At 41.0% G+C, this 23699-nt stretch overlaps 1 protein-coding gene across 1 annotated transcript; it reads left to right on the top strand.

Moving 5' to 3' along the window:
* The first annotated feature begins 6717 nt into the window (after nt 1-6717).
* ADGRF4 (adhesion G protein-coupled receptor F4) lies at nt 6718-16021 on the top strand. The gene is made up of 7 exons (XM_067294614.1): nt 6718-6795; nt 7668-7709; nt 8561-8845; nt 9606-10967; nt 11658-11699; nt 11795-11854; nt 14819-16021. The coding sequence occupies exons 1-7, from the start codon at nt 6718-6720 to the stop codon at nt 14822-14824; spliced, it is 1875 nt and encodes a 624-aa protein (XP_067150715.1). The 3' UTR covers nt 14825-16021.
* The last annotated feature ends 7678 nt before the right edge of the window (nt 16022-23699 follow it).

Below are 23699 nucleotides of genomic sequence, written 5' to 3'. Positions count from 1 at the left end.
TTGAGCCTAATGGAATAGAAAATTTTGTTATACAAGCCATCCACTGTGATCAGAGCATAAAACAAATCTTGTAACAGTTGACTCTACAGAAATTGTGTGTCTGCATTTATGCTTGTAGCAGACAAGCAGAAGAAGACAATCAGTTGAAACCACAAATGAAAGGTGTTAATTATTTAATGGCCTTTGTTCGCTATAGCAATAAATGACCCAAGTGCAATGACTTGATTTAATAAAATCCTCTTTTAAAAGTCGCTGCTATGAATATTTTTAGCCATAAGGAAGTTGCCCTGATACATGTCTGTCTTGTCTTCAGCTAGTGTTATGGACTGGAGTGGAGGGAAAGAGAGTAATGGTTTTGAAGACATTCCACAGTACAAGTTCCTAAAAGCAGTATGCTTCACTGACTTGTTTACCGGTGCTGTAAAATGATGCATGCTACCCAAACCCAGCAAATAAAATAAGTTTAAAACCTGTTAAAATGTCTGCTCACTTATGTTCAGGAGTATTTTTTTTTTAATGTCATTAAATTCTTTGCAGCAGAAGTTTGAAAAAGAAGCAGTGTGTATTATTCATATAGCCCTCCTTGAGGCTTTCAGATTTGAATTTACTCACTGGAATACTGTGGTTTCTGACTGTCAGGAGAACTAATCAAACAGTTGAAAAGCCTCGGGTTTTTCTTTACGTCTAGCAAGTGTGACTGGGAGTCTTAACTTCTCAGTAACTCCTGTTCCTTTCCTTTTTCATTTTTGTTAGTCTGAACTGAACTGACTTTTCTGTGCATCTTCAGAACTTCTTTGGATACCTGTTGCCACTCGGAAACGTGGATGAATACTGGTTTGTTTACGTACACAGAATTTGTGCCTAGGATCTGTCTCGTCTGGGGCTACAAACTGAACAGATCTTTTGAGCCTAAATGTTTTGGGGCTTGACAAACCAGCTTTCTAAAGATGAAATTTTTCCTCAGGGGGAATTTTCTAAACAGTTCAAATGACAGCATGTTTGAATCACTTAAATATATAGTAAAGGATAATCTGTGTCTGAGGAGCGTGGAGTCTAAAGACTAATGTATGTTTAAAAGGTGTAGAATGGATGAGGAAAAAGGCAAACAAGGGCAGGACAATGGACAGGCATTTTCAAACTACAAGCTTTTTTATTCAGTTTTCAGAACATTCTTTAAAAAGCTTTTGTTTGAATACTAATTACAGTTTTGGAAAAATGTACAGGTGTGTTTATACTTTCTTTTATTTAAACGATCAACACTAAGATAACATTTTTCATTAATGTTGCTTTAGGGGAATGAAATTTCTGATGATGTGTTGCAGGGTTTGACTTTGAGTTGTTTAGCAAAGTATTTGTTGAACTTTTAAACACCTTGTATTCATTAAAGTCATATTTTAACGGAAGTCTCTTAACTCTTTCAAAGGGAAATGGTAAAATCTGTTTTTCACAGCTACCTTACTTTTGACTGTTATTAAAGTTCTCTAAGAAGTTACTGACTGATGGCTGTTTGCTTTCTCAGAGCCCTGTCAAAGCAGCTGCTTGTACATCTTGGGGCAATTGGATTTCACAAGTGCTGAAAAGACAAAACCGCTCCCTTTTGGGTGCTTAGGCATATAACTCCCATCTTTAAAAATGCAAACAGCCTTGAGAAACTTGTGAAGCATGAGACTGATGCTGCTGCGTTCATGGGAGCTGACAACTTGTTTGTGAGAAATCATGGTTTGAGTAGCCTACTAAGCCCCAGAGAATTCAGGTTTATACTCCTTCCTTTCTAGGAGAAGCATGTGTGTGTCTGTTTGAGTGTATGCCAGCCTTTGCGTCCTTCAAGGAACATTGCTTAGGTTGAGAGGGTGCTTGAGGATTGAGTGGTATTCACTCTTGGCATCATAGCAAAGGTTCTGAATATGTGTGGAGGCACACCTCCAGGTGCCTTAAAAAAAGTCTTTGGAAGCGGATGTCCCTACCTTGACGTGGTCTGGTCTTTGGCCTTTACTTCTGACTTAAAGGAGTGCTAAGGTGCCACCTTTTTATTCATCTCTACCTGGTATTGTATCAAGGGCAAGTCATTTACCCTCCCCAGCCCTGTTCTCTTATCTGCATCTAATAGTGCTTGACTTAATTCCTACTTGATACCAATGTCAGGTGCAAGGCTGGTTATATCAAAAATGAACAGTAAATAATACCTAATTTTAGGCCAAAACTGGAGACCTACCTTGTGGCTGAGGACTGACTTAAGATATGGTAGCACAAAAAACATCAGTCCAAGAAACCTTGTAAGCTCATGACAAACACATTGTAGGATTGTGGAAAAAAATTAGCGTGACCGGAATTCTTCTAATATGGTCCTGTGAGTGGAAAGGACAGTAGGAATTGCTTTTTTGATATGATAAACTACTTGCTGCAAATTACTGATTATCGGAAATCCTCAGAAAATTAAGAATGGTTGTGAGCCAATATCAAGAGAGACAACATTGAATGTGGCACATGGTTCAACCTGCAAGCTCTAGCCCCCTTTCTGTGGATGTAGCCCATAAGGAAAAGATTGTAATTTGCTAGCTGAGCTGTTTAGGTGCATAGAGGACAAGATACCATCAGTAGTGTCATTTTTGATTTATGTAGGTGAATGCATTAACCTGACCAAACATTGATCACAATTCTTTTTTTTCTCCAAAGTCTAGATGATCTCTTAAATACAGAAGAGCAGAAATACCTTTTCTCCTAGTGGAGGAGGTACAAACCACATAGGAGTCCACATAAATGAATCATGCCTGGCAAAGGTGGCAGTCTGGCAGTCTTGTAGGTGTGTTTGCAACTTGTTTTGTCAATTTACTATGCAATACCTTTATCGTCACCTGAAGATTCCTCAGTGCTAATCCAGTCAGACAAGAAAAAAGCAGGCTGATGCCCAAGGTGTTTCCTTCTGGGAAAACTCTAAATAAATCAGCACAACCAATACTGGATGAGACCATGAGAGTGAGACCGGAGAAAGATGGCAGCAGATGAACGGTTAGACACTCATCTGTGGTATCTTGGGGATCTCTGACTGTGTTAATATTGCTTATGGTAGAACCCAGGCTTCTAGAAACGGTGAGTACCATAACAAAACTGCATTTTTCAGAACTGTTTGAAAAAGATCAGCATGGGAATTGAAGGAAACTGTGAAATTGGTTTGTTTGCAATCTAAAATAAATCTAATTGGACTATATTTATTTTGCATTTATTTCCTTATTTTTATATTCCCTTCTACATCTATGGAAATAATTAGACATGTTAATTATCCTCTGATCTTTTTGCTTGTAGTTTTGTAATTGGTCTCTAATCACAGTGTCATCTCTTCTAAGAAAATCCAAACTCCCTGTAGCTAATATTATTCTAAAGATCACTTTCTCCTCACAAAACTTGCTTTATTTAAATTCACATGTTCCAAATGTGAGCCATTTAGAAATATAACTAATACCACTCAAGCTTCTGTATAATTAAGAGCTTTAACTTCTATCCTGAAATGACCATACTAGTGTGGAGAACTCTTAAGGCTCCTGCTACAAAATTTTAACTTACTATGTAGCAGATCACAAACCGTTGTAATTTTATCACTTAAATTGTTTACTGTTAAACTGTCTGGGTTTTAAGTTAACCATACAGCCATTCAAGTCATAAAAGTAATGAACTAGTTTCTGTAACAAAGGATTTAATAATAACGATAATGAAGTTAAATACACCCTTGCAAGTCTGCAAGTTTTCAGGGAAACATTTATTTGTATAAAGTAGTGGAATATGACAAACCCGATGTGAAGTTTTTTGTTTTGCACAGCACGCACTTGTAATTTCCATGCAAGATACCTTTTCCCATAAATTTCACTCTATTTGGTCTTCCAGGGTAGTCGTGAGGGGAAAATTGTAACACCAGGTGATGGAGAGACCTTGGCTCTGCCAATCTGAGGGTGTAATTTCCACAGGTGTTGCTCCTTGGGCTGAGTCCTCCAGTTGCTGTGATTACTCTGGGTCACTCTGCCTTGCAGTACATCCTTTCAGAAGTTGAGAGCCAAGAAAATGTGCTTGAGGATTGAGGGGAGGAGGGATGATTTTTAGGATTCAATTGCACTTCAATTTTAAACCAACAGAAGTCAGCAGAATAAGGACTTTGAATTTAAAGCTATGTTACAGTAACCAGTTTATAAATTACTTTTTAAATAAATGATCAGTTCACCTTTTACTGTTTTAAGAAGAGGTTCTTTCCTCTCCCCTAACCATTATCCCACCCAGCTACCCATTCCCCTTCCTCCTCTTGAGACCTTTGCCTCCCTGGGATGCCATAGCTAAATTAAATTAGTTGGTGAAGGAGGATCAGCAGCTGGTGACAACCTCCTGAGCTGGGTAGGAGATACCAGGGGGAATGGAAGTATTCTCCGAGTGGCAAGTCCCTTCCACATGAAAGGTTTTTGGCAGCTCGGCTGCTTGCATGCCTCTGCCCTGATGGGGCAGAAACCTCTGGAAGAGAGCAGAGTAGGAATAACATTTTTACTGCTTTTTAAAAAGGAGGCAAAAATAATAACCTAGTACTTCTGCCACTGCCCTTCAAATATAATTCCCAGCAAAGATGGATGAATGGAGGTGCAAGCTGTCCTTCATCCAGAGGACAATTTCCCCAAAGGATGTGTCAATTTGCTATAATTTCCAATTGTGGCACCTTGAATTAAGAACTCAGCTGCTCCTTACAGACCTTTCTCAAACAAACATGCAGTGCCTGAGGTTGGACCAGGAGATCACTGTGTCTGATACCCTGTTTTCTCACTGTGTGTTTCTGTTAATGGCATCAGATGGTTTATCTGCTCCATCTGAAGTACCATAATTTGGGGGGAAGGGGAAGAGGGGCAGGGAGAGAGAGAGGAATAGGTGTGTATACGTTCACATGGGCTCATGTCAATATATGTGTGTTCTTTCCTTAAAGTGACTGAGTTGCTGCTGCATTGCTTGTTTTGCCTTAAGTGTGTATTGCTGCCTAGTGGTTATTTCAGTGTGTTCTTACAGTGGTGAGACTCTGGGTAGTTTCATGATGAGTCAAGCAATGCAACTAAACCAGATTAATGTTTCACTGGTAGATGGGTCATTATCTAAATAGGTCTTATGTACCTGGACCTATCCCAGATTTTTACCTTGCTTAAAGATAACAGCCCTGGGTGGAGTTACATCAGTGATTAAATATAAAATGAATATGTATTACTAATGATGAAACACAATGAACTCAAGGATTCCCAGGTGTGAAATAGAATTAGGGCTGAGAATAAGCGATAAATATTTAAATATTTAAAATTTAAATCAGAAGAGAAGTCAGTACAGTTCTTACCTGAAATCTGTAGGTATTTCCTGGCTACATCTTGTACTCTTCTAGTTCTCTTATCATTATCAATTTTATTTCCTTAGAAGAGCTGATGGTCACTAGCTTTAAAATCAGGAAGCCTTTTTACTAAAATTAGCAGCTGTGTGTCTTGCCCTTTGATGCCATCAGAGGGTTAGAATTTGGAATATCCTGAATACAAGAATACCTCTGTGTTCCATCAATGCAGGACTCCTATTTGAACATCCTCTGTGCTAATCGATACTTACCTTGAAGAAATGTGAGTGGCTCCTATTAAAACCCTGATATGAGTAGCCTTGTTGTGTGTGTACCTCCCGAAATCCAGCTGTTATCCTCCTTTGTTATCTTGCATTTGTCTCCTGCTTTAGTATTTTAGCTCACACATCTTATGTATTTTATTTTTTTAGATCATGGCTTAATCTGCTAAAACATCCCGTGATTAAAGGTCAGTGTCTCCTCTCTGTCAAATCTGCAGCAGCTGTCGCTTTTGCCCTTGTAGCTGACTGTGGACATGTATGGCATCTGCTAATAATCAGATTTTATGCAACACATTACTTTTCCTCGTTTCCTTTCCTGGATTATCTCCCCCCCCCAAGCTTGTATGCCTGTAACAAGCTGCGTCTCAGGGTAATAAGCTTTTACCAAGAACCGTAAGAAATGCTGGGGGAGGCAGAGGCCTGAATTCTCCTGCAGGGCAAATGACGCGCGACTTCGGTCTGATCCTGGTTTCGTGGATGTAATCACGGGGATGGGAAAGGCTGGGCGTTCCCGCAGGTCAGCAGGCGGCAGCGCGGCTGCCTGCAACCTCCGCATGATTTGGGTTGCGCTGGATCAAAGCTGGCCGCGGCGAGCGGAAAGGGCCTTCCTTCGGCAGCGTCCAGGTGGCACCTGCTGGCGGCCGTGTCCGCACGCGATCGTTTTAATTTGATATCCGAGCCTCGAGGGCCCGAGCTTTCCGGCTATCCCGCGCGGCAGTTCGCATCGGTGACTGCCTGAGGGGAGCCACGGAGTTGGACGCTGCGCAGAAAAGGCCCCGTTAAATCACTTCCAAAGGGGCCCACGGGCTGAAGTGTTTTAATAAGCTCTTCACGTCACAGTTTACAGTAAACTGTTAGTGTGGCAGCTTCCAGTGTTGACCAAACTTATTTAAGGAAAGGCTCACAACTCATTTGTATTTGTCAGTAAGAAACTAATACGTGTTAAATGTCTGAAAACCACCCTGTGAGCCCGGTAAGGACAGTCTTTGGGACGGGTTTAGCTGCTGTCTTACTAGCGACTGGATTCTGGTCAAAAGTGCCAACAGAGGTGTCATCTTGTTTAACGCGTCTGTCTTCCAGGAGGAAAGCAGTAGGTGCGCGGCAATGGCTCGGAGGCTAGTCCAGTGCCTGGTCCTTTGGGCTGTGCGGTCCCTCCTGGCCGAGTCGCGCGGCGCTGCCGGGGTGAGTCAGCAAACGAAGCCGGGACGCCGAACCCTGCAAACCACAAAGCACCGGCGGGTGCTCTGCTGTCTGGCACAGAAGTCTGCAACGCTTAATCTGGTGGGAGAAGAGAAAGCACTGACTCACCCTGGTTTATTCAGAATTGTCTCTCTCACTAAGGGCTAGGTGTTGCAATGGCTTGGACAGTCCTGCTGGTAAAAGTGGGCTTTCAGGGTGGAAAAACCCTGCTTGCAGGGAGAGGATTGGGCAGATCAAGAAGTCTGGGAGGACAGCAGGGACTGAGGAGAAAATACTTCCAAGCACACCAACCGACCTAACTCTTGGAGTGTTAGAAATTCAGCCTACACTACCAAGCAATAACAATGTGGCTTCAAAGGCATCATATAACTAAGCTTTATTGCAGACTAACATGGTTTGACTGGCAAGAGTCAATCCTCAGCCTGCCTGGTGGTGGATGATAAATCATTTGATCAAGCAGTGAAAGCCAGGTCCGATCAGCCACCCTAGAAGGAATCTGGCTGTCCTATATACCCTCCCAGCAACTGGCCCTGCCTGCAGTAGCACGGTACCCCCAGCCCAGTGAGTTGTTTTCCAGTCAAAAGAGGAGCAAAGCAACTGTTGATATTCTATACCACTGTAGTTTTATCTTCTGGCAAAAGACACAAACAAATCCTTATGCATCAACATAAGAATACTTGAGAGCTTAAGCCTAATACAGGCTTTTTGACTTTGCTGCTATGGTGGCATGTGCTATTCAGTCCACTAGTTCCCCTTGAAATTGCTTTCCTAGTTTGTGCCAAGAAGTCCTCTTTTTTTCTTTTTCTTCATTTTTAACATTCAGTGTACGCATTCTACTTTTCCTTATTTTTCAGGTTCTCAGTAAAGAATCAAAGACTGGTAATCAACAAGGTACAGTGAGTAGTTCAGTGTCTTATTTTTTTTGAAGTGTTATCTGTGGTTGATACTCACCCCTATGGACCATGGTATTCTGTCATATACCTTAGAACAATACCTGCTTGATTTATTTTCCAGATGGGTGTGTAAGCCTCATTCCCTGCAAAGATAACAGAGATGTTTGTGTTCAGCCTTGTTCTCCTTCCTTCCATGGGGAGACGAGCTTTGTCTGCAAAGACAAAAAGTGGCAAATGTTCACAGATGCTTGTGCGAATCTGGATATTCAGTCACTTTTTCAGGTGATGTAACTGCTATGCATCTACTTCAGCAATGGTCATAACTTCTTGCAAAGGCCCTTTCACCCACATATCCTTTAAATCTTGAGCAAAGGGAAAAAGATGGGATCCTAGGATACTTGTCACCGTGGTAACATGCTTTGACTTCATCTTAAATGAAGTGATGGTAAATGAGTTGGTACCTGGGAGATTCCTGTGTGGAAACAATTCAGAAATGAAGTTGCCTTATTCACTTTGGCTAAAGTCCTTTGCGTTTGTAAGCCAAGATGATGATATACTTGGGTGAACCTGAGAAACCAGCAAGACAAATGTGTGTAATAATTAGATGATTTGTGGTAAATTCCCTGTAAAATAAAGAACTTTTTTGAGGTCATTTCAAGGATAACACATTAGTTCTTGTTACACCTTCCTTCATGTGTGTTGTGCAGGCAAGGCATTCTTTGTAGTTGATAAATAGCTCTTGATCTTGGGTTTCAGGCCTTCCAGCACATTCATTGCACACCCCAGCGTTGTAGCGGTAGCCCCATAATCTCATTCTGTTTGTTAATTCTCTCAATTTATTTTCCTCCCTCCAGAGAATCTCTGAACATGGACCCTTTCTGAACCCTGAAGAACACGTTAGTTTTGCTGGAGGACACCTCCCTTTTGTGGGGAAAGGAAGCCCAATGAAGCCTGGAGATGGAGCAAAATATTCTGGTGCTGATGACCATGGGAATGAGAACTGCCAAGCTGATTTTTCATGCATTATTCCAGATATCTTGTCTTCACCAGCTATTCCAGGAAATATTGCTGATATAGTGGACTTGCTAAAGCAGATCTCCCGGGAGTTATCAGGGAAAGTCAGTAGGGGAAAAATGCAGGTATTTCCTTTTATGGGCTTCAAGAGGATGTTTCCAAGCTTGACAGAGCATCCATACAGTGTTTCTTTCTTATAGACATTATCCAATGAAGTGCTGACTGCAAGTTACAGAGAGATGACCTGGAAATAGTTTCCAAAGAGGGCCATTTTTTGTAGTCAGAAAATCTGACCTACTCATGTATGGTGGAAATCCTCAGCTTCAGCTAGAGTTGGAATTTGCTTTCTTTAAAAATAAAAGGTTGCACCAGCTGCTGTAAACATGGGAGACCAGTACAGGGAAGAATTTATTTTTAAAGTATAACATTGTAGAGAAGGCAGCCTTGGAGATGTTGAAGTAGTACCACACCTATGTTGTCATGTGTTGTGTGATGAAAACAGAAATCCCTCCCTGGTGAGCTCAGAAAGCAGAGAGGTGGGGGAAGAAATGTAGGGAGGGGGAAATGAGCAGAGTTGCCAAATGGGTCAGACTATGAAATAGAATTTAAGTGTCCTGACTTTTGCTTTATACTATTTATACTAAGCGTCTTTTGAGCATGATGTGAAGAGGGAAGGAAAATTCTGGCAGTGACTCACCTCAATGAGATGTTTGGGTGTGGCTGGCATAGGTCATGGGAACCTGTGCTTACTGTAAAGGGAACACACCCCTTTGAAAAAAAATGCTCTTTAAATTAAATGAGCCTTTCTGGAGACTCTGCCACTGAATTAGTACAACTTGTTTCATTTAACATTGAAAATGACTTATTTTTTCTTGTCTGTTTCAGAGTTACAGCAGAATAGCAAACCATGTTCTCAATAGCTCCATCGTTTCCAGCTGGGCCTTTGTAAGGGATAGGAATGCTAGTTCAGTATTACTGGACTCGGTGAACTTATTTGCTGGAAAACTTCTTCTAACAAATGGGTCAGAAAGTGTACAGGAACAATTTATTTCTACAAAAGGCTACAGCATACATAAAAATACTGCAGGGAAAAGCTTTGATTTTTCTATGGAGTTCAACTCAGACAATATCACTGGTCATGTGTTCATTCCAGAAGAAGAACTTCTGAAGCTATCTAAAACTTCCAAAGCCATCAGCATCGCATTTCCAACTCTTGGGGCCATTATAGAAACCAGCCATTTGGACCCTGTTTTTGTGAATGGAATGGTTTTATCAGTGGCTCTGCCAGAAGAACTTCAGCATATTTTGCTTACCTTTGAAAAGATCAATAAACTGGAAAGTGTCAAAGCTCAGTGTGTTGGGTGGCACTCTGCTGAAAGGAGATGGGATGACAGAGCGTGCCAGATTAAGTCAGATGACGTCAGCAGTGTTGTTTGCTTCTGCAAGTATCACCACCAGACGTTCAAATCCTTCTCCATTCTTATGTCACCCGCCAAGTTACGAAGTGCAGTGCTGGATTACATTACGTGTGTGGGGTTAGGCCTCTCAATTTTCAGCTTGGCTCTGTGCCTTACCATTGAGATTGTTGTCTGGCATCACGTTACAAAAACTGAAATAACTTACATGCGCCATTTTTGTTTAGTGAACATAGCTACATCGCTTCTCATTGCTGACATTCTGTTCATTTTAGCAGCTATTGTGCATGATACAGCCCGAAACTACCAGCTGTGTGTAGCTGCCACTTTTTTTCTTCACTTTTTCTATCTTGCCTTGTTTTTTTGGATGTTTAGCCTGGGCCTCCTTATTCTCTATGGATTGTTATTAGTTTTTTTTAAGATAACAAGATCTGTGTTCATAGCTACAGCATTCTCTATTGGATATGGATGTCCTTTAGTCATATCTGTCCTCACTGTTGCTGTTACTGAACCAAGGAATGGGTATTTAAGGGCTGAAGCCTGCTGGCTCAATTGGTATGAGACCAAAGCCCTGTTGGCCTTCCTTGTACCTGCTCTGAGTATTGTTGCTGTGAATCTGATGGTGGTGTTGGTGGTTGTGGTGAAGACAGGAAGGTCCTCTGTCGGAGAAGGTTGCAGGTCACGAGATTTGAGCAACATGATCCGAATCAGCAAAAACGTTGCCCTCCTGACGCCTGTTTTAGGCCTCACCTGGGGGTTTGGATTAGCGACGACTGTTGATAAAAGCTCTCTCGCGTTCCATGTTACATTTGCACTACTTAATGCCTTCCAGGTAAACATATATAATAGTGCGTGCTGTACCTTTGCTGAGCTTGGGAAAAGGTAGCCCATCTAAGAGGGGTTGGCAACATGCAGCATGCATGAAAAACTGGCTCTAAGCTTTCCTTTCAGCTTAACTATTTTACATGGTAGGCGCACCAGACATCCTGCATTGACACAGTAGATGCAGATGGGTAGTGAAAACGAACCAGTAGGTGTAAAATCAAAGGAAGAATTAGAATGTTTGGTTATACTGAAAACAAAATACCATGGTTAATGTCCATTAACTGCAAAAATATACAGAAGATTCTCACTTACCATTGAAGATAATTTCATTTAACTCTTTAATGTAAAAGTCAATGTTACCTGACATACCACTGTATGTCCAGATTTTCTTAGATCTTCTTGGCTAATACTGCTATTAAGTGGGTTGAAAAAATTCTGGTATGTAACCCATCAGTCCTGTTCGTAATGAGATTAAACATGGATTATATATTCATTCTTGACGTTCCAGGAGAGTCTATGTGACCTGGGGTGTATAAGCTCATTTTGAACATTGCAATTACCTAAGTCATAGGTGATGAGATTTATTACATTGACAAAAATATTATTTCATCTCTCCATAGGGAAACAACAATCTAGAAGCATTTAAGAAATATCATGTGTTTATGCTGTTTTTGTTAATTCTTTTGCAATTTTCTAGGGTTTCTTCATCCTGTTGTTTGGGACACTTCTGGATAGAAAGGTACTCGGGTCACTTCAACACCTATCCTTGATTATTTGATGATTTTATACACTTTGAGAGACTGTTCCATTTAATCTTTTTTTTTTAATCTACAGACAAGAGAAGCCTTAAGGATGAACTGCCTTTCATCAAAGAGGAAGTGTGGTCTAGCAAAGGTAACTTTTTTTTTCATCCCCTCTTAGCAGCTTACTTCTGAATTTTATGCCATCTTATGCACGTGCTCATTTGTAAATAGAGGAAATGGAGCAATCCACTTATCTTACATGGTTTAATATTTATCTAAGACAAGTGCTTGCAGATAAACATACAGGTATCCTGGAGGTATGTTGCAGGTATTAAGCTACTAAATACTAGAAGTGGCAGTCTGTAGGTTTTAATGGTCACCACCACATAACCTACTGATGTTGTTACAAAGTATAAAATAGCACCTTATTCTTATCTTTTTATCCATAGATATCAAAGCTGTTTAGAAAAAGAATGTATATTATTTTTCTCATCTATAAAATAGAGATACTTTAAAGTTACTGAGTAATGAACAGAATAAGAAGTGCAACACAAATGATCTATTTGTCGTCTTCACAAAAATATGACTCTGTGTGGCCCCAGGGCTGCTCTGGATTGCCAGAGGGTGATTCTGTCTCCAGCTCAATGTCTGTTCATGATGGAAACCACTCAGAGCCCAGCCAATACCAAATGGTGCAGACCAAAGCTGTGTACTCATGATAGCCTGAATTTCTTAAATTTTAAATATCAGGGCAATTCATAAAAATAAAATGTTTAAACCTGGAGGAAACAACTATGTTTCAAGAGCTCCCTACAAAATGTTGAAGGAATTGATGTGATGACATCATTGAGTTAGTATTTCCTACCTCTGCTGGAAAAACTTTGGCTGCTGTTAGGTTTCTTCTGTTACCAAGGCTTAATAACTTTGCACTGTATTTATACAAGGAAATGCCCTCTAGCTATCTCAAAACAATTAGCTGTGGTGCTCCAACTCTCCACAAAAAGAAACTGTCAGTTCAGTCTGGACTTTAAAAAACAAAGTTCTTTCCCTGCTTTTCTCCAGTCTATTCATTAATCAATCTTGTTTCTATCCTGACGGCTGCAGAGTTTCTTCTAGTAAGAGCATGTCCAAATGTACTTGGCTTACGAGGAGAAAAAAAACGGAGGGAATAAGGGAACTGTATCTCCTTTCTGCTATTAGCATTTCCTGGTGGGCTTAGGGTCAACTGGTGCACAAGTGGCTGCGTTTCTGACAGAGCTTTCGTTAGAAAGGGTTTCTCGGACCAAGCGCGGATTTTCTCATCTCATCTGGGCTAACCCATCTCATCTGTACTAACCGATTCCTTGACTAGTTCTTCACCTGGGAGCAAAGTGCATGGGAGACCTCTGTCCACGTGACTTAATCATGAAGCAAATTTAAAGCTTGCTTTCACACATCTTTATTGAGGAGTTATCTGAGGATCCAATTTTAAGTTTTTAAGTGACTGCCTGAAACGTATGTGCATACGCATATGCATATGCAGTTTATCTTGCTTGTCAGAGAGGAGTAATATCTTTTCCATAAAATCTGTTCTTATTTAGTATGTGTTTTCTTTTCTTTATGCCCTGTGTCTAGAATTTAACCATTCTTCTTGCTTTTACAGTTATTTCTATTTGTAATGTCTATCCTCTCAGCAATCATTTTGTCAAAATATAGCTGTAGAGTTAGCATGTTCCTTTCAATAACAAAGCTCTTGTTTCCTTTTTTGCATATTGACCTTATTTCTGAAGACCAAGAGTGTGAAGGCTGAAAATCTGAATTTTTTTTTCCCCTTAACTTTAAGTCCGTCTATCCAGCCCTCTAGTCAATTAGAGTGTTGTACCATTCCTGTCTGGTGTTAATAAAATCAGGAATATTTTATGGAAAATAGTTCTCTACAACTTGAAACAACATAAATACAAGTTCTGCTTCATGTTATAATATGTTTTTTTTGGGGGGGGGGGTTGGCTGCATAGCAACCCGTTCTCTTCCCTCAAATACTTTTGGTAGGTAAGAGTTTCCAAACTGAGACACTAAAAGAAAGCTTTATTAGAGAAACAAACCCATCTAGATAGGTACATCTTAAGATGTGTGAGGAATTATGCATATTTTGGAACAGATCTTTGCTTTAAAAGATGCAGTAAAAAAAAAAAAGTAAACCCAGTGTTTATGTAGTATTTTATAAAAACTTTCTTAGCCTTACTTTCCTTTCTCTCAGAGATAAGTATGCTTTCTCAAAAATACAAATTGAGGTATAGATGATTTTACGCTCAGTCTTGGTACTGGGGAAGTGAGGAACTCTGTGCAGGTGAACATGAATATTTTCTTTCCTGTGACTCAGGCACCAAGCACTATTTAATGGAGAACAAGTATTATGGATAATGTTACTTATTAAGATAAATCAAGGTGTCTTTCTAATATCCACACAGAGTATGAAGTCTTGTTCTACAACTTTTCTGCTTTCTCGGTTGGAAAGTTTCAATTCTGCTTGAATCACCGCCAGTATAATATTCTGGAAACAAAAGATGGATATATCGATAGTCCTGTGACTCAACAACATTAGCTAAAAGTATTAAGTGATCTCGCTGAGCAAAACTAGATACAAAAGCCATGAATGCATGTGGCTAAGAATTTGGGATGATGCTGTTGCTCAACTTGGAGGAACAGATCACATGTAAATGTTCATCATTGCATAACAGGGGGAGAAAAATGTTTGTCATCCACTTGTGATCTTGGGTGTAAATATGGAGCATAACTCATCAGAGCTGGAAAAGTTTGCCACACCTGAAACACATGGCATGGTTATTAAAAAAGATTTTGTGTCTGAGAGCTTCATAATGGGACACTGATATGCCTGCATATCTGGACTTGTAATGGCAAATACTTAAAAAGTATTTAGAAGGAATATGCAGAATCTCGCTTCAGGTCCTTTAATTTCTTCAGACTCATAAGAGCCTTTCTTATAGTTCAGACTTTAAGATGACCATCTACTGTGAGGTTTCTTGCAGGATTTTCTGAGGCACCTCTTGTCTGAAATGGGACCTCCATCTATATGGATGAGATATTTAATCTGACCTGAAATTTTCTTTTCTCCTAGTCCTAGTTGCAGACAGCAGTCTTCAATGGATCTGACCAATGAGAGGAAAAGGAGAAATACTCTTGTACAGAAATCCTGTTTTGAGATGAGCCTTACTGGCTGACCAGCTTGGAGCGTGGACACCTTTGTCTTGGAGCGTGACCACAGGAAGCCTCATGAAAACCAGAGGAGAAATAGCCTTGAACATGCTGTCAGGAATAGGAGACAATTGGTGTTGCTGCAGCCCTTAGAGGAAACACAGTGATACATACGGGTTGTTTCTCGGCTTTGTGGAAACTGCTGTGAGGGGAATTTGTCCTCGTTTGCCATTCCAATGTTTCAAGTTGTTTCTGTTCTTTCATATCGGTGCAGTAAGGAGCACTGTACAGCACGCTGGGCTGTTCTGAAATTATTTCATTTTAGGTGTGAAGTACAAATAATGAATATTATCCAGCTACTAGTTGGCTATCCTTCATCACAAGAAATTCTGTTAAGTGGCACTGTATTCATCAAGTTCTTATCTGTACTGCCAGATAGATGGAGAACATAACGCTATTCCTGCAGAACAGCTCTTCTCTCCACCTCAATACTTGTGTGTCACAGGAGCTGTACAGAAAACATTTTTCCTGTCCTTCAACAAGAAGATGAAGACCTTGGATAAACAAGAAAGAACATGCCTTAACTCCTCAATAAAGATGTGGGAAAGCACACTTTAAATTTGCTTTACGGTTGAATCACATGGATGGAGGTCTCCCACATCGCAGGCAAAGTACTAATCAAGGAATTGGTTAGTACAGATGAGATGGATCTTTAGAAAAATCTGAGGTCTGAAAAACCTTTTCTAATAAAGCAGAAATGCTATTGTGTCTTGTTGTGACAAATCAGTGCTTTCAAATGGGAAGTAAAGCTGAAATTTCCTCATTGTTTCTAGGATGTGTTCCTTATCCTCTTGAGATTGGAGAATTGCTTAATTATCAGAGTTTTCCCCTGGAACATGCATGTGAGGTAGAAGTGTGCTATTCAAGAGATGGATGGGGAATGGAAGTGTGGGATAGGCTTGACTGACTGGTTCAAAGCTGATAGTTGAGCCAAGAGTATGTCAAGTCTAAGTCCAACGCCTTTTCTTACAAACAGACTCTTCCTAATCCATTCACCCTTACTGCTTGTATTACTTATTCCTCTGATCTGTGGAATATTAAAATATTTCAACATTTCAACCTTCAACGTTAGTCATTTTCTGGAAATTTCATGGTTCATTGTTGTTGCCAACAACTTAGAAACTGGATTTTTTCATTTGAAGTGAAGAATTATAGAAAGCAATAGGTTTCATTATTAAAGGCTACTTTAAATATCTTCCAGTTTAATACTACTTTAAATATCTTCCATTGTGTTAAACTTTGTAATATTTTGATTTGCTTTTGCTATTTTTTTCTCTCTTAGATACATGCTGATACAATAATATAACTAAATCATAGATATGTTAAGCAAATTAAGTATATCCCTTAATCGTACCAAGGTAAATGAGTATAGAATGAACCTCCTTTCTGGAGTTAAAAAGTAGATAAGCACCCTTTAAAATAAGCTGGTGTTTCTCAAGTCAGACATCTCTATTCCTGCTCTCTGGCATCTGCAGAAGTAATTCTTCACTTACATTTCAGTCTGAAAGATAGATGATTCAATCAAAATAATATTGGTTTATGTGTTATGTGTTCAACACCCCTTTACTGAAAAGGGAGAAAAATACACTGGAAGACAAACTGTGGGATGCTGGGAATGTGATAGTTAATAAGAAAAAACATGAAGCCCAGTGTCCCAGAGGGAGAGAAGCTGTGAGAAGATGATCTGGAGAGCAGAGAGCTCTGGTCTGCATGTTGAGACAACAGTTTGTGTCCCCAGGACTCTGTTGCTTCCTCACGTTTTTCTCTCCTATCCTTTTTCTGCCTGGAGTTTAGTCTTATTATAAGAGACTATCTGTGCTCCTTTCGTACAGAATATTTGTGTGCTGGAGAACTTTGGAGATTATATGAGCCTCTGTAGTGCTGTAATATAAATTTAAAAAGACCATTACCCCAGAGTCTGCTTCTTAGTGTCAAGTGGCATCATCTGTGCTTTGCCCTATTTCTCTTCTTGAAGCAATTACGGAGCTTTCTTTTTTTCTTTTTTTCTTTCTTTTTCATTAAGTTACATTTATCTTGGATTTGTCTCTGTTAAACATTTTTTCAGTATGTCTTCCAAGTCCCTGCATGGCCTTTTTCAATGAAGTATCAGAGCGCTATATACCTGACATGTCTGAGAGTTTTATTTCATTGTGGTAGAATTGTACTCCTGATTGATTAATGAATCAGCTACTGTGTTTTAAAAAGTTGTTCAAAAACTTACACAAGAGTTATCTGGGAATCAGGACTGTATAATTAGCTAATGTATACCTCATTCAGAAACTCTAATTGTCCCTTACACTTCAGTAGATAAATGGACAATTTTTACCGGAGGCAGTGGGATTTTCATTATATTCTAATTTATGGATGGTCCGACCTATGTGTAATGTCAGGTGAATATTTTTGCTTGTATCCTTTGCAGTCATTAACAATTGTACAGGTGGTCACCTCTGAAAGAAGAGGATCCCATTTTGCAGTTCGCAACATGCAGCGAACAACTTGTTTGCACCAGGAGTTGCTGCAACGTGTTTAAGACCACCACTGTTTTTCCCCACCCCTTTTTTCAGAACTGTGTATAACTCAGCTCGAATTTTTTGGTTGTTTATTTTACTGATAACAGTGAAATTTCATTAATGAAATGTTGGGGTTTTTGGTAGTACCTGAAAATTTCAGAGAATTTGCGTGAAGCTAGCACCTCTCCCTTCTCTCGTGTGTGGGCACACATTACATGCACATTAGATTACAGTCTATTATAACTGCATTTACAGACAGTCTTAGGTGAGGCTTCCTATGTCATACACACCCCCTCAAAAACCCCAGGAAATGCAACATGGATCTTACCCATGCAACAGTTCCGTAAAAGGAATTTGATCCACAGGTTGCTGAGACGAGCACTGAAGCCATTTATTAAAGGATGTTTGAAGTGAGGTGCTTTTTTTTCAGAAGCTACCACACAGCACAGAGTTTTATCCTCTGTTTGATGAGAATTTAGCTATTTAAAAATAACTGGAGTTTTACAGAGAACCAGGAAATGTTATAGGGTGTGGATGAGCACTGAGGCTTTATTTTTAATACTCTGAAATTAAGCTGGCCAAGAGTGTTTTAGGAATAAATGTTTTTGAGAGAGGTGAAAGCTGTAGCTGTCTTCTAAGGGTTGTGAACTGGTAATTCTTCAAATGTCATGGGCTGATGGCCCAGTTCTAATTGCAACTAGAAGCAAAATACTGTTTTCACTAGAGTTGAAACTCTGCCAAATTCCCAAGTCATCATAATGTTGCAACAGCTTAATAATGTCAATGTGAATGTTAGCTAGACCCCTTGATCTGCCGGAGCTTGCTTTGGAGCTGTTCCACCCTGCCTCCCATGTGTGTTCAGACTTGCATAGATTTACAGTGTTGGTTACACGGCCAAGTGTAGAGAGGTGTTGGAGCTGCACGGTCAGGCAGGTGAAACTGAATTCTCTCACGTCAAGCTTGAAGCCAAAATCAGTTCTTGGGCAGAATGTTGATTTACCTTCTCTTCTCTCTCTTTTTCTCTTTAGCATGAGGGTCTTCTCCACAGTAAGTAAATCAATACAGGGAAAGATGCAAAAGCAGCAGAGTTTTGGCAAGCTATTAGTAAGACTGCTGGGGTGCCCCATAAAACCTGTTCATAGCAGATGGTTGTCTACACCGTGAGGCTCAGTCCCGCTAGCTCCAGCCATGCTCTGTGCCAGCCATTTGCTGCCAGCAGGCCCTGCATCTGGGTCCTTCACCAAGGCACTGCCTGGCTCTGGCACTGGCTTGTAGGTCTGCCTCTCTGTTGAGAAGCGATGTGATGCCTTTTGATTAGAGGGTGGAAAAACTCATGACTTCATCACAGAGAAATCCTGGCTGCTGCCTGGAAAAGTATCTAGTTATACAGTCATGTTCTGAAGTGATTTAACTAAGCGGACACTGTGGAAATGTCACTTAGCAAGGAAGCATTTGGGTGCTGTCTTGTGCTTTGTCTGTTTAGGTATTAACAGTAAGCTTTACTAGAGATGCAAGGTTTGCAGAATGCTATCCCTCACTGAGTTGAACCAGGTTTCAGGGCATAGGAGCAAAGCACACTTTTGGGCATGCAGCACTTCTAACCTGGACACACGCATCTTCATACGTGAACTTTGTGATGTTGCCTCTGTCACTGCAGCGGAGACGCACCTACCGTCTATGATGGATGTGCTCCCAGGAGAGAGCCCCTCAGAGGGCACCACTACGTTCTTTGACCCCAGTTTCATTTTTTTTATTCCCCTCTTTCTCAAAAGTCAAACTCGTTGATTCTCAAAAAGGTCAGCAAGCCACATACTTCCCTTGTCTGACTAGAAGTGAATTCTTTTGCTATTTTTAGTATTTCTCTTACCTTCCCATTGGTTGGCGTTCCTTCTCACTTCCTTCTGTTACAAAATTTTCTTTCTATATGGCTTGCTTACTTTCTGCATCTCTGGATATTCCTCTTTTCCATTTTCTCAATGCCATTGTTCCTTTCCCTTCTACTGCTTGTCTCTCAGTTTTTGTAGACTACAAGACAGGTCTTTATTGGCCTTCTGGCTTGTGGACTATAGTGGCAGATAGCTGCCTGCCCTACTGCAACAGTGGGAACTACAGCTGCATCCTGGACAGGCGGCAGAAAATAAATATCTGAGCTAGCAACTGGATTGTGCAAAAAGGCCTGTGTGCTGAGACTTGATTTTGTCTTAAGCAAGGTCCACAAATGAAAGGTGTGGTCTTCTTGGTGTTCAGGTCAGAGGGATATCCCCTACAGCCCTTCAAAATCCCAGCATTCTCTTTGATTTGAAAATTAGAATGGAAATCTGGTAAAACTGGGCTTTTCATAACACCTCTTCTGTGTGGCTTTTTCTTGGCCAGTATTGCTGTATGAATATTGTTTCATTATTTCAGTTGATGTGCTCAGATTAAAACTCTAAAAACAGCAATATTCCCCCTCCCTCGCTGCCAAGTCAGATGTCCTATTTGTATTCTACAGGCAAAGTGATACAAACAGTGTTGCTGATGACTAAGTTTACCATTTCTAACATATTCTGCAATAAAAAAAACACACTTTTGTTTTCATTCCCCTGAGGGGAATAAAATCAATATTGAATGCTCTTGCAATTGTATGAAATGTTAATGTTTATGTTATCTTTTGATGCCATCAAATATTTTCATGGTTTTGGTCTAAACACTGTAGTGAAAGGTGGTTTTCTCTAACTGCTTCCAATGGGATTTTACAAAGAGAAACCTTTCTAATCGTGTGAAGTTTGTGAGCTTGTTTACATGCAGTCTGCATTTCAGTTCAGCTTTGGGCACAGTGTTCTTTCTAGCCCCTCAGGTTCCCTTTATATCTGAGACAGAGCACTGCTTTAGTGACAGGGGCCCTGATGGGATGCACCCACGAGTGCTGAGGGAGCTGGCGGACATTATTGCTAAGCCACTCTCCATCATCTTTGAAAGGTCATGGAGAACAGGAGAGGTGCCCGAGGACTGGAAGAAAGCCAATGTCACCCCAGTCTTCAAAAAGGGCAAGAAGGAGGACCCAGGGAACTACAGGCCAGTCAGCCTCACCTCCATCCCTGGAAAGGTGATGGAGCAGCTCATCCTGGAAGCCATCTCCACGCATGTGGAGGAAAAGAAGGTGATCAGGAGTAGTCAGCATGGCTTCACCAAGGGGAAATCATGCCTAACCAATCTGATAGCCTTCTATGATGGAATGACTGGCTGGGTAGATGAGGGGAGAGCAGTGGATGTTGTCTACCTAGACTTCAGCAAGGCTTTTGACACTGTCTCCCATAGCATCCTCATAGACAAGCTCAGGAAGTGTGGGCTAGATGAGTGGACAGTGAGGTGGATTGAGAACTGGCTGAATGGCAGCGCTCAGAGGGTTGTGATCAGTGGCAGAGAGTCTAGTTGGAGGCCTGTAGCTAGTGGTGTCCCCCAGGGGTCAGTACTGGGTCCAGTCTTGTTCAACTTCTTCATCAATGACCTGGATGAAGGCACAGAGTGCACCCTCAGCAAGTTTGCTGACGATACAAAACTGGGAGGAGTGGCCGATACACCAGAGGGCTGTGCTGCCATTCAGAGAGACCTGGAGAGGTGGGTGGAGAGGAACCTCCTGAAGTTCAACCAAGGCAAGTGCAGGGTCCTGCACCTGGGGAGGAATAACCCCATGCACCAGTACAGGTTGGGGGTTGACCTGCTGGAAAGCAGCTCTGCTGAGAAGGACCTGGGAGTGCTGGTGGACACCAAGTTAAGCATGAGGCAGCAATGTGCCCTTGTGGCCAAGAAGGCCAATGGTATCCTGGGCTGCATCAGGAAGAGTGTTGCCAGCAGGTCGAGGGAGGTGATTCTCCCCCTCTACTCAGCCCTGGGGAGGCCACATCTGGAGTACTGCGTCCAGTTCTGGGCTCCCCAGTACAAGAGGGATGTGGCACTACTGGAGCAAGTCCAGCAAAGGGCCACAAAGATGATTAGGGGACTGGAGCATCTCTCTTATGAGGAAAGGCTGAGAGAGCTTGGCCTGTTTAGCTTGGAGAAGAGAAGGCTGAGAGGAGATCTTATCAACGTGTACAAGTATCTGAAGGGAGGGTGTCGAGAGGATGGGGCCAGACTCTTTTCAGTGGTGACGAGCGACAGGACGCGAGGCAATGGGCACAAACTGAAACACAGACACTTCCATCTTAACATGAGGAAAAACTTCTTCACTGTGAGGGTGACAGAGCACTGGAACAGGTTGCCCAGAGAGGTGGTGGAGTCTCCTTCTCTGGAGATATTCAAAACACACCTGGATGTGATCCTGTGCAATGTGCTCTAGGTGACCCTGCTTGAGCAGGGGGGTTGGACTAGATGATCTCCAGAGGTCCCTTCCAACCTCAGCGATTCTGTGATTCTGTGACACCTTATAGCTTGAGGCTAGTTCAAGTTTTGGGAAAAGGTGCATGTCTGTTCTGATTTTACAAAAATAGTTCATCCAACCCTAATTGCTGCAGACATGCACTAAGGTCTTCCTTTTTCACAGCTTAAAAAACTCACCTTTGTTCTATTTATTTATTTATCTGCAGCAGGTAAATCAGAATTGCACTTTTGTTTGATCGACAGTGTTAAACTCCAAAAGCCCAGTGCTCTCCTCCTTCGTTAAGCATCAGGGTTTAACTGTAACCTTTCAACCCACATAAAACATGTACATGTGCCCTTTCGGTACTTTCCTTTCAGGTTCAGGCCATTAACAAGTAATCTATTTGGGTATTTGAAAATTAGGTATTGAACAGCTGATTGATTAGAAAGAGCATTCCAACCCTTGGGGACTGCAAGTCAAGTTTTATAATTTACTTCTTAATCATACTGCAACTTCTCTGGCTACAGAACAGGAACACTCTCAGAATTATTGGACTATGGGAAGATCAAGCTATTTCAGCTTGAACTCGTCCAGCTTCAAATACCCGTCCTTAAGGAAGGATAAGTTAGTAGTGGAACAAAATATTTTGAGAAGCAGTTGTTTTTTTCCTTTTTCTGGTATTGCTAAAACAGGCTTTCAGTAAACACTAACTGTTGGGATCTGTGCAGTGCTGTGAAAGAAGCTCTCCAGCCTGTGAAACAGTCCCTTCCAGCCTTAACACTTGGTAACTATCCCAAGCCTTTCCTTCCATTACAGTTTTATTGTAGTTAGCCAAATGTGAATGTCTGGTATTATTGGTGGCCATCTCCAGGCAGGGCTCTCTGCTTTGGCTGGCTCTTCTATGGCAATTGTAAGGAAATGTAAGATCAGGCAATTGTATCAGTTTACTCACATTGTGCCAATGTTTTTAATAAACCCTTCTATTCATCAGTAGTGTTTTTGGCCCCCCTTCCTGCTCTTAGTGTCCCTTCCTCCCAAAATACTCCATTGACATCAGTAGTTAATCTAGACTTCTTGTAGTACAAGAGAGCAGAACTGGACTTCTGGTACCTCTCATGTTTAAATCATGCAAGATTTATGATACTGTGATGTGTGTCTCTCATCACTATTTCCATAGTAAATGATTCATGGCTTCATGTAATCTTTGTTCCTGTCATGGTGTGGCTGAAAATCTTCCGCGTTTCTGGGATGGTTGGTCTGGGAGCTTGGAGGCTGCCTGGATTTCCTGCTTAGCTTCTGTGTTATTACAAAATGTTGTCTTAATCTCTGCTCGCTGCAGAGAGCCTAAGGCATTTACACAGCCAGTTAGAGAAGTACAGCTTAACAGGAGAAACGCTCTTTATCTCCTGTAATGCAAGTATAAGTGCTATGGGGCAGAGCAGGACTAGGGGAGTAGAAAAGAGAATTTTGACCTTTTATTAGTAAGTTGTAAAACTACTAGAGTATACTGTGTGTCAGGATCTGCCCAAAGACCTATTGATGGCAAGATTGAAAGGATGACTTTGAAATGTGCTGATTAGTAGTAAAATTTCTACTGACTTTAAAAGGAAAGGCTAAGCCATGAGTGCCTTGAAAATGCCTGTTTTGGGGAAAAGGTTCACTATATATGTGTGTGTATATGTATGTGTGTGTGTGTGTATATATATATAGATTTAAGGTTTTTTTTCTTAGTTTTTAGGCCAGAAGAAATTGCTGTGATTAGTTAGAACCTTCTTCTCTCAGAAATCTTTCTGAGTTAGGAATTAGAAAGTCATTCAATCACCCTTCAACCTTCTTTTGGACAAGCTAAATAAATTGACCTGTCTTTTTCCTTTCAGAAGATGAGCTATAGTATTGAA

Source organism: Apteryx mantelli, chromosome 3 (genome assembly GCF_036417845.1).
Source record: "Apteryx mantelli isolate bAptMan1 chromosome 3, bAptMan1.hap1, whole genome shotgun sequence".
Lineage (NCBI taxonomy): Eukaryota > Metazoa > Chordata > Aves > Apterygiformes > Apterygidae > Apteryx > Apteryx mantelli.
This window is presented reverse-complemented; position numbering and strand designations above follow the sequence as displayed.

Coding starts and splice junctions, on each gene's coding strand:
- ADGRF4 (XM_067294614.1), top strand. CDS start 6,718: ATGGCTCGGAGGCTAGTCCAGTGCCTGGTCCTTTGGGCTGTGCGGTCC. Junction 6,796..7,667: donor AGTCGCGCGGCGCTGCCGGG/GTGAGTCAGCAA, acceptor CTTATTTTTCAG/GTTCTCAGTAAAGAATCAAA. Junction 8,846..9,605: donor TCAGTAGGGGAAAAATGCAG/GTATTTCCTTTT, acceptor TGTCTGTTTCAG/AGTTACAGCAGAATAGCAAA.